At 48.0% G+C, this 14243-nt stretch overlaps 1 protein-coding gene across 5 annotated transcripts in view; it reads right to left on the bottom strand.

The window, feature by feature from the left end:
* Positions 1–2842: 2842 nt before the first annotated feature.
* Positions 2843–14243, bottom strand: part of Fkbp5 (FKBP prolyl isomerase 5) — a 124685-nt gene continuing 113284 nt past the window's right edge. For 4 of the 5 annotated variants that reach the window (XM_051153436.1, XM_051153439.1, XM_051153437.1 and 1 more), the window contains 4 exons: positions 12181–12264; positions 7218–7403; positions 4531–4770; positions 2843–3530 (listed from right to left, as the gene is read on the bottom strand). In XM_051153436.1, the coding sequence (XP_051009393.1) occupies positions 3426–3530; positions 4531–4770; positions 7218–7403; positions 12181–12264 (615 nt within the window). In that variant the 3' untranslated portion in view covers positions 2843–3425. The remainder of the gene's footprint in view (positions 3531–4530; positions 4771–7217; positions 7404–12180; positions 12265–14243) is intronic. The other variant, XM_051153440.1, reaches the window with a different exon arrangement.

Here is a 14243-nt window from a genome sequence, read left to right as displayed (position 1 = left end):
CAAACCCTGGGTTTTCAGTTATGTGGCTCCCTGTAAACAAGGCACAGCACTGCAGCACTGCCCTGGACGTCAGGGGGGTGAGAGCCGAGTGGGAAAGCTTGCTGTTTCTCCCAGGTTCCAAATCTCGTTAAAAGAGAAAAAAAATTACTTATTCATGTATGAGCACACTGTATGCACTTTCACCTACATTGGATCCCATTACAAATGGTCGTGAGCCGCTACATGGTTTCTGGGAATTGAACTCAGGACCTCTGAAAGCATAGCCAGTGCTCTTACATACTGAGCCATCTCTCCAGCCCTCCAAATCTCATTTCTTCAGTTGGGCTCCATCAGAGTTTTCCAACCTCAATAGTGTTTCTGCATCCGAGGACAAACCAGCCCTGCAGTGGTTTAAGTGACGATGCCTCTCGGTTGGTGGAACTGTTTGGGAAGGATTAGGGGGTGTGGCCTTGTTAGGGGGGGGGGTGTGTCACGATGAAAGATCTCATGCTATTCCCAGTCAGCTCTCTCTGCCTGGTACTTGAGGACCAAGATGTAAGGGCTCAGCTGCTCTGCCACTATCTCCTTGCTCTGCCACCTCCAACCCTTAACTCTAAAATTTCAAGCCCCAAATAATCTCTCCTTTATAGGATTGCTTTGGTCATGATGTCTCATCACAGCAATAGGACAGTGACTAAGAAAAGGCCCAGTCTGTTTAGCTTCTGAGGTCAGTGCAGGTCTGTCAGGTTTAGGGCATGATGGCTAAAGACCAAAACATTTTTTTCTTTCTTTCTCTCTTTCTTTTTTTTTTTGGTTTTGAGACAGGGTCTCTCTGTGTAGCCTTGACTATCCAGGACTCACTTTGTAGACCAGGCTGGCCTCAAACTCACAGTGATCCACCTGCCTCTGCTTCCTGAGTGCTGGAATTAAAGGTGTGCGCCATCACCACCCGGCTCATTTTTTCTTTTTAGACTATTTAATCAGGGGCTGCAGAGATGGCTCAGTGGTTGAGCACAGCTGCTCTTACGGAGGACCTGGGTTCAGTTCCAAGTACCTACATGGTGGCTTCAAACTGTTTCTCCAGTTCCAGGGGATCTAATACCCTCTTCTGTCTTCCCTGGCCACTACATGTACATGGTGCGTGTGTATACATGCAGATAAACACCCACACATGTAAAATAAAATCATAAAAAACCCCAGCAACACTGGAGGAATGGGAAAGAGAGGCGGCCCAGCAGTCAAGAGCATTTATTGCTCTGCAGAGGACCTGGGTTCAGTTCCCACAAGCCCCTGTAACTCCAGTTCTAGGGGATCTAAGGTCGTCTGCTGGTCTCCAAGGGCACCTGGACACACACTCAAGCACACACAGTTAAAGTTCCTTTTAAAAATCAATCAAACAAAAAACTAACCACAAACAATGGAAAACCACTTTAAAAAATTTATTTAAGGAACACAAAATGCATCTAAATGATTTGTTTTGAGACAGTGTCTCACTATGTAGACCAGGCTGGCCTCGAACTAATGGAGATCCGCCTGCCTCTGCCTCCTGAGTGCTGGGATTAAAGGCATGCGCCACTACTCCCAGCTTCAAAATGATTTTTTAAAAACCAAAATTTCAATTTCCCAACTGGTCAGCCATCACTCTACCCAGTGTAAAGGTGATTTGAAGACATCTTCTGATTTCCACATGAATTGTTTGAAATTACTGAATACAAGAACATGTAGAACACAGTGGTGGTGGGCACCTTGCACCCCACTCCTTCCCACACCAGCGCCCGTGGCCACAATACACACTTGAGAGATAGCTGGTGAGGATCACTCCATTTTTTGAAAAAGAGTTTTTCTATCAAAAGCTAACTGGCCTAACTTATTAGGCTCAAATTTCAGCCAGGACCTCATTGTTTCTGCACTCTGCTCAGCAGAACTACAAACACTAGCAGTTGCACGAGCAACGTCAACTCCCACAGTTTGTACTTCCTAGGTGAAACTAGGCTCTAAAAAATTCATGGAAAGAGACAGAAGTGTAAAATATGAAGTTAGAGGGGTCTTAGTCACCATTAAAAGAAATTCTCCACAACTTATTTCCATCTGTTGCACGTAGAGTAAAATCGGAACAGCAAGAAACAATTGACTTGAAGGTTTTAAGGTCCTAATTTAACAATGAGACTGTTTTATTGAAACCACCACAAAATCAAAAACCCATCTAAATCAACTGCCAGTGTCCCCGGGGCTGGGAGTGAGGCGTCCAGGCTGAGGGGGTGGGCCTTGGGCTGCCGGGTACACCGCCATGGGAATATCTAGGCTGTGCTCAGTCCCATACGCTACCCGAAGGACTAAAATCCAATCCCACAGCCACTGAAAACTTGCCCTGATTCAATGCCCAAGTCCTGGAGACTTTGGCTTGGAGTACCCGCATGGGAAGCCAGCAACCCTTCTAGCTCACACCAGCACAGAGGCCGTGACACAGGGGGCAAAGCATCTGCCCGCCAAATCTTGAGGCACCCTCACAGCTACCTGCTTTAAACCTCACAGATTTTGTCTTTCAAAACCCAAGCTAAAAAGTAAAATCTGAAAAATATTTTTGCATGATAGAGGAGTGTGAGGTTCCTTCCATAAAGCAATCTATATGCTCACAAACAAGTAATAAAAAGTGAGAGGGAGCAACCACATCGGGCCTAGCTGGATACGCAGCCTCAGGGCCTTCACAGCAAGACAGAGAATGGAAACATGAGGGTGAGTGGCTGGGCGGGCAGGGAACGTGGCCTCAGGGGAGGAACAGCAGGGACAAGAGCCCACTTCTGACTGCTCTCCGCACCTCAGAAATTCATTCGAAGCAGAGGGCTAACCTGGGAACTCCCATCTTGCTCCTCACTGATGAAGGGTGCTGGCAGAGAGACAGCCTCCCTGGGACAAGCTGGGGATGACAGAAAGCCACAACACACAGAGTCTGAGAGGGGAGCTGGGAAGGCAGGCCGTGGACCTGGGGACCCCTCGCTGTGGGCTCCAAACAAATCTCACCGTCATGGTGCACGCCTGCCCTGCCTGCCAATAGGAAAGTAGAGATCCACCGAGCTTGTTTATCAAAGGTGTCTGCTGTGGACTGAAGTTCAGACGTAGAGTCCCACAGCAGCAGGCCACAGGGTCACTTAGGGACTCTGAGCTGGGCACTGAAAGGCGACAAGCTGAAATGCGCTGGACTCAGGCTGCTGGCTTGGTCTCTCCACACCAACAGCCCCCGTGGTTATGCCTCCCTGGCTTGTCCCCCCTCCCCAAACCCCAGGCAGCAGCAGGTGGTTATTTGGAAAGCTACTGGTTTTGCCATCTGCTTCCAGAATCACAGAGACGGTAACAAACCTTACACTAAACACTGTTCAGTCCTGAGTTGGGGGCGAGCCCAGTGAGGAGGGCCGAGTTCATCAGGACTCTCTTCCCTCCTTGGCGCGGCGTCATACGTGGCCTTCAGCTTTTCCTTCTTCCGCAGCCTGACTCTCGGATCTTTTGCCAGCTGCTCCTTCTACAGCCTTCTTGCTCATTGCTTTGCTGGCTGCTTCCTGAGGGTTAAAGGAAAAGGAGGACATAAAATTAACCCCTGCCTTCCTGAGATAACAAATGTGTATGCGTGTATCTGGGGTGCCCTTGGGTAAGTGGGGGTGGTGGCATGCAACACAAGAGCTTGCTGTCTGAGACAGCTGCTGCACAACCTGGTGGTAGTGGACACTGAGGATGGAGGACAGCCTTGCGAGCAGAGGGTGGCTGCAGGACAGGAAGCTGACCTGTGTTCAGATAGACCCAGTGCCAGCACGGCACTACGGCCAGCACATACATAGCAAAGGGCACTGCAGTAACACACCTGTTTCCAAGCCAAACTGGACTCAACTACAAAGTATCACTGGGAAAACAATATTGCTGGCCTTACAATTTTTTTAAAGAATTTTATTTATTTATTATGATGCATGTGCTTTGGCTGCACTTACACCTGTAGGCCAGAAGAGGGCGTCATATCACACTATAGCATACATAGTTGTGAGCCACCATGTGGGTGCTGGGAATTGAACTCAGGACCTTTGAAGGAGCAGCCAGTGCCCTTAACCTCTGAGCCATCTCTCCAGTACGATTTGTTTTTTTTTTTTTGTTTTTTTTTTCCCCCGAGACAGGGGCTTTGTAGACCAGGCTGGCCTCCTGAGTGCTGGGATTAAAAGTGTGTGCACTACCATGACTTGGCTGAATTTATTTAGTTATTTTTTAGAAAACAACTTAACTTGGTTTGGTGGCAGGTGCCTGTAACCCTAGAACTCACGAGGTAGAGGCAGAGGGACTACTGAGGAGAGGTCCACAGTGTGACGCCCTGTCCTAAAAAATAAAGCCCAAGATCTCTGCATATCTCACGGAGTTAGCCTCTCAGCTCTTTCCTGAACAAGCCAGGGCCTCCCCAACACATGCTCTGGTCACACTGAGTGTCTTCCTTAGTGCCGTCTCCTGTGCTTAGTGTTCATATGGCCCACGCCAAGGGCAAGCTCAGCTCTTGGCCTGCTTCGGCCAGGGCGCACACACCTTTGCGTCTTGCTCGGCAAACTTGGTGAACATGTTGGCGTACACCCTGCGGTCCCGCTGGTTGTGCTCCTTTGCCTTCTTCTGGCACATGGAGATCTGCAGTCTCGCGGCCTTGTTCTGGGGATTTACTTGCAGCACTTTCTCAAAGTCGCCTCTGGCCGACTCGAACTCATTCATGAGCAGCTGGGCCTCGCCCCTCCTGTACAAGCCTTTCTCGTTGGCGCTGTCCAGCCCCAGGGCCTACGAACACGGTCCACAGGTTAGAGGGGAGGACTGTAAGGCCTCTCACCTGACGCGCAGCAATCCCGCCGAAATAAGCAGAGGTGTATGTGCGGCCACACACTCAAAGACAGTTAGGGTCACGTGTTCTCAGGGTTTTAGTACAAAATGCCCACAAGGCTCAGGTGTGGAAGCCTTGATCCCTAGATGGTGTCGAGACGTTTGACTATGTCCTGAGAGTCCTTCACCAGTGACATCTTACTGAACTAGGGTCGACTATCCAACACCCTGCAGATCGGATGCTTCTATTATGGTCATAACAGCGGCAAAATTACAGTTATGAATCAGCAATGAAAACAATTTCATGTTTGGAGGGTCCCACAACATGAGGAAACTTGTTAAAGGGTTGCAGCATTAGGAAGGTTGAGAACCACTGGGTTAGAAGAAGGTGCCAGGGGCATTTTTTTTTTTTAAAGGCAGGGTCGCACTATGTAGAACTGGCTGTCCTGGAACTTGCTATGTAGACCAGGATGGACTCAAAACTCAGAGATCTGCCTGTCCCTGCCTTCTGAGGGCTGGGATTGAAAGTGTACAGCACCATGCCCTGCTTTTGAAAGGTACATGTTGTGTCTGGGTTCTACGAAGCAAGCGAATGCCCTGTCCCCACTATGCCACAGCACCAGTACCAGCCAAACACGACTGAAAGCCAACTCTACCCACCTGACTTCTGTGTCTGCCATGTGCCTGTAGGTCAAATGACAATCTCAGATGTCATGTCTCAGGAGCTGTCCATTTTGTTTTCTGAGACAGTCTCTTACTAGCAAAGGGTTTGCTGAACAGGCGAGGCTGGCTGGCAGGGAGTCCTGGAGACCTGCCAGTGTGCCTCAGCCAACACTATGATTACAGGCATGGGCAGCCTGGAATTAATTAATTTCTTGAGTGTGAGTGTGAGTGTGGGTGTGGGTGTGGCCAGCATGTATGTGTACTGCTTGCACACCTGTGGCAGTCAGAAAAGGTAGTCGGATCTCATGGGGCTGAAGTTAGGGACAGCTGTGGGCCACCATGTGATGCTGGCACTGGACCAGAGCCCTGACTACTGAGCACCTCTCTAGCTCCTCACGCACAGCTTCCGTGTGTGTGCTGGGGACAGGAGTCAGGTCCTGTGCTTGCGTAGCAGGCATTCAGCCACTGAGCCATTTCCTCAGCCCGCAAGAATTTAGATGTGCCTGTCTCTAGCACTTCTAGCAAGCCGTCCTGTGGAAGCACGCCAACAGCTTTCTCTCATGATTTTAAACAAGTTTGTTTGTTTGTTTATTATGTATACAGTGCTCAATCTGCATGTACACCTGACATCCAGAAGAGGGCACCAGATCTCAGTACAGATGGTTGTGAGCCACCATGTGGTTGCTGGGAATTGAACTCAGGACCTCTGGAAGAGCAGACAGTGCTCTTAACCTCCGAGCCATCTCTCCAGCCTCTCTCATAACTTTTTTTGTTCTGTTTTGTTTTTTGAGACATGGTTTCTCTGTATAGCCTTGGTTGTCCTGGACTTGCTTTGTAGACCAGGGTAGCCTTGAACTCACAGTGATCCACCTGCCTCTGCCTGGACTATATGAATTCCTGTCTCAAAAACAAGGGCTGTCAAAAATCGCTCAGCTGGTAAAGGCACTTGCTACCAAGCCTGATGACAGGAGTTTGATTCTTGGAACCTATGTGGTGGAAATAACAATTTTGTCATACTGTCATCTGAGCTCTTCTACACTCACAGTATTACATATATGTACACAAAATAACTAATGATAAACTTAAACAATGAACATGAAGTGACCAAAAAAAGACATATTTTGTACGTTTTAAGACTTTAGCTTTGTAGATTTGGGTTTTTGTTTGTTTGTATTACATTAGACTAACTTTTTCCTGAGAAAAGGATTGTTTTAATTATAAGGCTCATAATGAGTATAAGAGTTTTTAGTAGGCTGGGTGTGGTGGTGCACGCCTTTTTCCCAGCACTCGGAAGGTAGAGGCAGGCGATGACTGTGAGTTCGAGGCCAGCCTGGTCTACAAAGCAAGTCCAGAACAGCCAAGGCTACACAGAGAAACCCTGTCTCAAAAAACAAAACAAAACAAAACAAAACCAAAAGCAAAACAAGTCCAGGACAGTCAAGGCTACACAGAGAAACCATGTCTCGAAAAACAAAACAAAATAAGCAGCAGCAGCTCACAGAGTTCTACAGGGTCTACGATGATACTCAGAACCAGTATAAGGACGGCCACATGAAAACTGTTACCAATTCTATGACAGTTATTTTATGTAAAATGTATGAGAAAAGCAGTCTGTATAAAGTCTGATCCTTTTGAGTGTCTCAGGTCATGTTGACCATAGAGAGAGCAGCCTCAAGGGAAGCAGAAGCCACATGGACGGAGGGTGAGGTGTGGACCGCCCAAGAGTGCAGCACAGAGCCACCTACCTTGTCGCAGCACTCCACAGCTTTGGTGTACTCTCTGAGCTTCAGGTAGCACATGGCCAGGTTTAGGAAGGCTGCGAGCAGGAAGGATTGTGAAGCCTTTGACTCCTTCTCTGATAGGCCGTACTCCATCTCCAGCCAGGACACAATCTTGCCATACTGAATCACAGCCTGCATGTACTTGCCTCCCTAGGGGGAAAAGAGCCTGTAATGACTTGTATTGTGCCCTAGAAAGGATATAATGAAGTGTGAGTCCCACCTGCCTCAGCAGCGTCCTCGCAGCATCCTCGCAAGGAGGAAGGCTAGCGCGGAGCCACCTCTACACCTCAGTTCTCCTGCTCCTTCCTAGTGCAGTGGAATCCCCGCTGTCTGTGAGGAGGCTGCCGCAGGCTGGTGCTACAGCGTGCTGGGTCTTGGCATTCTTTCAGCCTGGCAGCAGGTGGCTACACCATTTGCAGCCAACATTCATCAGTCTCAGAAGGATCGTGAGCCGTGTGGCTTGTGGAAGGGGAGGCGATTTTTCTCTTTTGTGCTGGCATTCAGCGCTGCATAGTAAATATTGCAATATGGTAACTGAAGTCCCAGCCCAGGCAGTGTAAAGCAGATTGTGCAAGCCCCCAGCTCTCGTTAGAAGTGTGCAGCAGCACCAGCCAACACAGGTGGAACTGCATCACTGTGGCTGAATCCTGGTTCCATTTTACTTATACGAACAGGTGGGGCCAGAGTACAGTGTGCTGAATCACCCTGAACAGCAACCTCAGTGTGCGAGGGAACTATCTACTCTTATGTGTTCTGCAGTGCTAAGAACGGAACCCAAGGCCCGTGCATGCTGACAAGCACTGCACCTGTTGTGTCTCCAGGCCTTTATTTTCATTCCACACAGCTGGGGCCTGGCTAAGTTGTCAAGGCTCCAGACTCCGGGCGGGCTTCCAGCGCAGTGGTCTCAGCCTTCCTGATGCTGCAACCCTTAATACGGATCTTCATGTTGTGCTGACCCCCAACCATACATTTTTTTGTTGCTATTTCATAAATACAATTTTGCTACTGTTGTGAATCATAATGTAAAGATATCTGATATGTGACCCCTGGGAAAGGGTCATCAACCTTCAAAGGGATGGTGACCCTGGGGTTGAGTACTGTTGTTTCAGAGTAACCAGATTCACAGACATGACCCTGTTGACTAATGAGTTCTGACAGCTGCAAACAACTGGATGGTTTTTGTTTGGTTTTTTTGGTTTTTGAGACAGAGTTTCTCTGTGTAGCCCTGGCTGGCCTGGAGTTCACAGAGATCTGCCTGCCTCTGCCTCCCAAGTGCTGGGCCTAAAGGCATGCACCACCACCGCCTGCCTTAAACAACTGAATGTTGCACACAGCACATGCTCTAAACAAGAAACTCTGGGGTGGAGACAAAGTGATCACTGTTGTAGTAACGTAGTTATCCATGAGTGGAGAGGCAGCTGGTAGCCACACAAACAAGACTGGGGCACAGGCGAGGGCTCTTCTGTGCAGCAGGCACTCACAAACTTGAGTATAGGGGACACTTCCTAGCAGAGGGCAGAAGAGCAGCCAGACCTTGCTGGACATTAAACTCAGTGTTTACCCACTCAACACTGCTGAGACTGGCACTAGGATTGACTACAGAGCTCTCATGCACAACCAGCCTCAGACACACTTCCTTCCCAAGGAGCACTAGGGGGCGCAAGACGCCTGCGCACAGGCACGAGTCCTCAGCCCTCCTCACAGGCCAGGTCTCTCAGGTGGCTTGTGTGACGACTTTCAGAACTGCTTCTCTTCTCATGAGTGTTCAAAGGTTAAAAGGGAGTTTAAGCATCAGTCTAAACAGCAGAGTCCAGTCCTACTTTTCCCACAGCTGTAAACCGTGCAGATGGCCTAGCTCACGTATGCAGTCACCAACATGTATGCTGTGCACGGCACATGTCAACTCAAGTACCCCGGGAAGATGTAGCGCGTGGTGGCACAGCAGAACAAAAGCTGCCTCAACCATTGAAGAGGGAAGGAAACAGTCTACCATCCAGCTTGAGGAGGGCACCACTGTGCTCTCTACCTATAATTAGGAAGGTGCCTCCAGGGAGGGTTTGGTAGTACAGAATGTTCAGAGACTTTATGGGGTAAGTTTAGGTCAGTGGTTTTGAACCTTTCATTAATTTCCTCCCAAAAGACTCATGTTTTGAAAGATCTTGTCTATCAAATAACATGTTAAAAATGATATGTTCCATATGTGTGGCTGATGAGCCAGATTTTATCCAGATTGGTAATTTTAGGAAGATTCAAAACATACTGAAATATACATATCCCGGTAGTGCTCCCAGGCAACACAGGTAAGTGATCTGAATCCTATGAAAGTCAAAGCATACTTTTCCAGATTCCCACTTCAGAGCTCATATCATCAACTGTATGGTTTCTGATGATTCATATGCTATTTTAGTAACTTCCTTAGGAATACACAAACACATGTATAGTATTAAAAATCTCTGGATTTTAGCCATAGTAAAAAACATGCTTTAAAATGACAATCTAGTGTCACTTACAATAAACAAAACCTATCCCCACCATATGCGGTGCATACTCACTAAGCTGATCCTTTTGAGGTGACTATGGCGCCACAGGTCTGCAGTTGTCCCAATTGGCCCCCCCCGCACCCCCCCCTGCAAGGCTGTAGATGAGGCAGTACATCTCAGAAGAGAGGGTCATGACCTGATTCAAACCTCTCTGCCTTATAGTATTAATAAGAAGCAAGCAACAACAAACAAAAACAAAACAAAAAAAACCTAATGAATTTTGTTTAAAGACTGCAGCCACAAGAAAGAAAATCAAGAGGTTGGGTATGGTGGTGCATGCCTTTAATCCCAGCATTTGGGAGGCAGAGGCAGGTGGATTGCTATGAGTTCGAGGTCAGCCTGGCTTACAAAGTGAGTCTAGGGCAGCCAAGGCTATATAGAGAAACCCTGTCTCAAAACAAACAAAAAACAAAAGAAAGAGAGAAAACTTGACTCCCTCCACCTTTTTTTTTTTTTTTTTTTTTTTTTTTTTTAAAGAAAGGTCCCCACTATGTATCCCTGGCTGTTTGGAATTTGCTATGTAGACCAGGCTATCCTTGAACCCACAAAGATCCATCTGTCCCTTCTTCCAGAGCGTTGGGACTAAAAGTGTGCGTCACCAAAGCTGGCTTCTGGCTTTGCTCTCTGTACTACATGGCAGGAAACGGAGTCCGTTGCTTCCAGGAAAACACTTCCAGTTCTGAATTCTCATCAGTAAGCCCTTTTCACTTGATGTGGAGAAGGCAGGCATTCGGGAGTGGGCTGGCAAGCAACCCGCACAGCGCCCTAACACCTCTCTTCTTACACATATGGCTCAGGCCCTGCGGGATAAAGCGCTGGTCCTTCAGTCCCATGGACAAAGCTCTAGAGAAGGGGCTACCTATTGCTCAGAGCAGTTGTAAGCGGCGTTGCAAGGTCCACTGCTCTCTTCCCATCAGGTTCTTGGGAAGGCTTTGCCTGCCCATCCCTAGATGCTGTGCCATCTATGTCCGTCTCCAGGGCTTTGCCTGCCCATCCCTAGATGCTGTGCCATCTACGTCCGTCTCCAGGGCTTTGCCTGCCCATCCCTAGATGCTGTGCCATCTATGCCCGTCTCCAGGGTTTTGCTTGCCCATCCCTAGATGCTGTGTCATCTATGCCCGTCTCCAGGGCTTTCTTGAAACCCAGCTGGTACCAACAATAGCATCTTTATTTTGTTGTTCAGTTACAGCAGCACTGATAAGCAGTGATATATTTCTTCATAAAACTTTTAAAAAGATTTACTTTGAGGCACTGGAGAGATGGCTCAGTGGTTAAGAGTACTAGATATTCTTCCAAAGAACCTGGGTTCAATTCCCAGCACCAAATGACAGGTCAAAATGTCTGTGATTCCAGTTCCAGGGAATCAGACACCTCACACAGACACACATAAGCAGAAACATCAATGTACATGACATAAAAATAGTAAGCTATTTTTTAAAAAGAGGAGGGTATTTGCTGTGAAAATTGCTGTTTCAATTTAATTATTTTATGTATGAGTGCTCTATCTGCACATACACCCGCACGCCAGAAGAAGACATCAGATCACATGATAGATGGTCATGAATTAACCTGTGGTTGCTGGGAATTGAACTCAGGATCTCTAGAAGAGCAGCAGGCAGTGCTCTTAACCGCTAAGCCATCTATCCAGCCCTCTGGTGTTTCAATTTAAAGAGCAAAGGTATTCTTTTTTTTCTTTTCTTTTCTTTTTTTTTTTTCAGTTGAAAATTACAATTAGCTGGGAAGTGGTGGGGCATGTCTTTAATCCCAGCACTGGGGAGGCAGAGGCAGGCAGATCTCTGTGAGTTCGAGGCCAGCCTGGTCTATAAAGAGAGTCCAGGACAGCCAGGGCTACACAGAGAAACCCTGTCTCAAAAAAACAAAACAAAACAACAACACAAAACACTACAAAAAAGAAAATTACAATTAAAACAATCAGGAAGAGACTTGCTTTGGTGGTACTTACATAAAAACAAATGCAGCACAGATGTGGGGGAGATCATTCAGTGACTCGTCAGGGGATAGGAAGAAGCGGGCTGTGGAGCCGCTCCTGTGAGCTGATCAGTGACCACCACCCCATCCTTGCTCTCCACACTCCCTGCACGCCCACTGGACCAACTAGGCTGCATTAGGCCTTGAGTGGTGCAGAGGCAGGTGAGCAAGCCGGGCCAAGGCTACTCCCAGGAAAGGTTACCATTTGCTCGCAGTGCACAGTAGAGGTGCTAACACTCTCTTCTCACCATCCTTATACTGAAAACAGCAGGCCTGGGAACACTGAGGGCGATTCTTACCAAAAAGGTGCTGAGAGGACGCAGAGCAGGGCCAGCAGCGTGGCTCACCCACACATGAGTAAGGGCCCTGACATGGGAAGGACTTAGAGACGCACACACCTTGAAGTACACAGTCCCCTTTTCTTTGACAATGGCAGCCTGCTCCAGTTTTTCTTTGGTGTCCATCTCCCAGGACTCTTTGGCCTGCGTAGAGAGTGGTGGTGTCAGTTAGGGGAGCAGAGGAGAGAGCACAGCAGCTGTCGTCGGGAGAACAAACGGCAGCTATTTCTAGCCAACATGCCAAACTCACACGGCGCCAGCAGGTAGAGTGCTGCCCTGCCAGGCCGGCTCTCTTGGTACTACATTAACAACACGTGCCGCGGCTCCCAAGCTGTGGTGGGACCCATGCTGTCCAAGGGACATCGTGTGCTGGGCACTCTGAAGGACTCACTGTTAGAATGACAAAGCAAGGCCTCCTGAGGAAAGGAAGGACCCCGATGTCCCTCCTGTGAACCTCCACACTGCAATGCTGCTGTCATTTTAGTATATGTGCTGCCGAAGCGAGCACAGCTGCTGTCATTTTAACAAGGCGAGCGCGTTTTTCAGCTCTAAAATGACATTATTGCCTATGGTCCAGGCCAAGCTGTATATGCAAAGAGTATTTCTAAAATTTCAGTCAGGCAGTTGTCTCGCCATGCACACAACCTGATGTAGTGTGGCCTCCAGCAGCATCACTTTGCAGTGTATACTTCGGGAATTGCTTTTCTTTTCTTTTTTTTCCCCCAGACAGCATTGCATGTATCCCAGGCTAGCCTCCGCTTTACTATGCAGCTGAGGGCGACCTTGAGCTTCTGGTCCTCCCGAGTAACAGGATTATATACAACAAATTCACTATGCAGCTGAGGGCGACCTTGAACTCTGGATCCTCCTGTCTCTACCTCCCAAGTGCTGGGATTACAGGTGTGTATCACTATGTCTAACTTTACTTGGATTTAAACAAAATATGATTATGAAGACAGAGTTCGTGCAAAAGACCACCACAGAGCTGGACATTAACGACTTCACCCCCACCTGCTAGCTTGTAAGAATATCCTACTCTCCTCAATAGTACACGGGTCTAGAAACAACAGCTCTGGGGCTATCCTCAGTGAGACAGTCCTGTGTGCTTGAGGCCATGGGTTTAATCCCCAGCACTGAAAAACAAAACCACATGAACAGCTGGGTTTTAGATCACAAAAGCCAGTAGAGTGCTGAGGTCTTAGGGAAACATGGCAGGCGTGGTTGAGTTAATAGCAAAAGTCCCTCTACTCAGAGGACAATCAGGGTGGTCTCCTGGTACCACAGCAGCTCTCCACGTACCTTTAGAGACCTGAGGGAGACTCGACCATGTCACCTCCTTGCAGATATGCCCTTCTATGTGCATGTTAGGAGTCTTTTTTTTTTAAAGGTTATATATTATGTATAGTGTTCTGCCCGCATGTACACCTGCACACCAGAAGAGGGCACCAGATCATATTATAGATGGTTGTGAGCCACCATGTGGGTGCTGGGAATTGAACTCAGGACCTTTGGAAGAACAGACAGTGCTCCTAACCTCTGAGCCCCAGCCCAGGAGTCTTAATGCTCACACAGGAGTTTTTCTTACCCAGTGAGCTATCTCCTCCGCTCTGGTTTAATTATCTGAAAGCCTAGCTAACAAACCTAGCAAAGGGTCTTTTTGCGTGTTTTCCTATTGGTTTCAGTGTTGAAAAGAAAACCACTGCTAGTGCATGTTGTACCTGTGTGAAAAGCACAGGTCAAGGTTAGGTGTCCTCCTCTATCACTCTCCACCTATTTTTGAAAATTGTTTATTTTTCCATATACTTTTGTCTTTTAAAAAACTTTAGTGAAACAATGCATACACTATATTGACTACTTTTATTCCTTATTCGTGTTTTTATTATTGTGTGCATGTGTGGAGGTCAAAGGTCAGCTCTGCGGAGTCAGCTCTCCTCTTCCATGTGGGTTCTGGAGATCACACTCCAATTGCCAGGCTTTGCGGCAAATGCTTTTTTACTCACACAGCCGTCTTGTCAGACCTTTACTTAGTCTTTTGAGACAGGGTCTCTCACTGAGCAAACCGACTGGCTAGGCTGGGTGGCCAGCAAGTCCCAGGGTCCTCTCGTCTGCCCAGCCTTGGGGCT

This window comes from Acomys russatus, chromosome 11 (assembly GCF_903995435.1).
Source record: "Acomys russatus chromosome 11, mAcoRus1.1, whole genome shotgun sequence".
NCBI lineage: Eukaryota > Metazoa > Chordata > Mammalia > Rodentia > Muridae > Acomys > Acomys russatus.
This window is presented reverse-complemented; position numbering and strand designations above follow the sequence as displayed.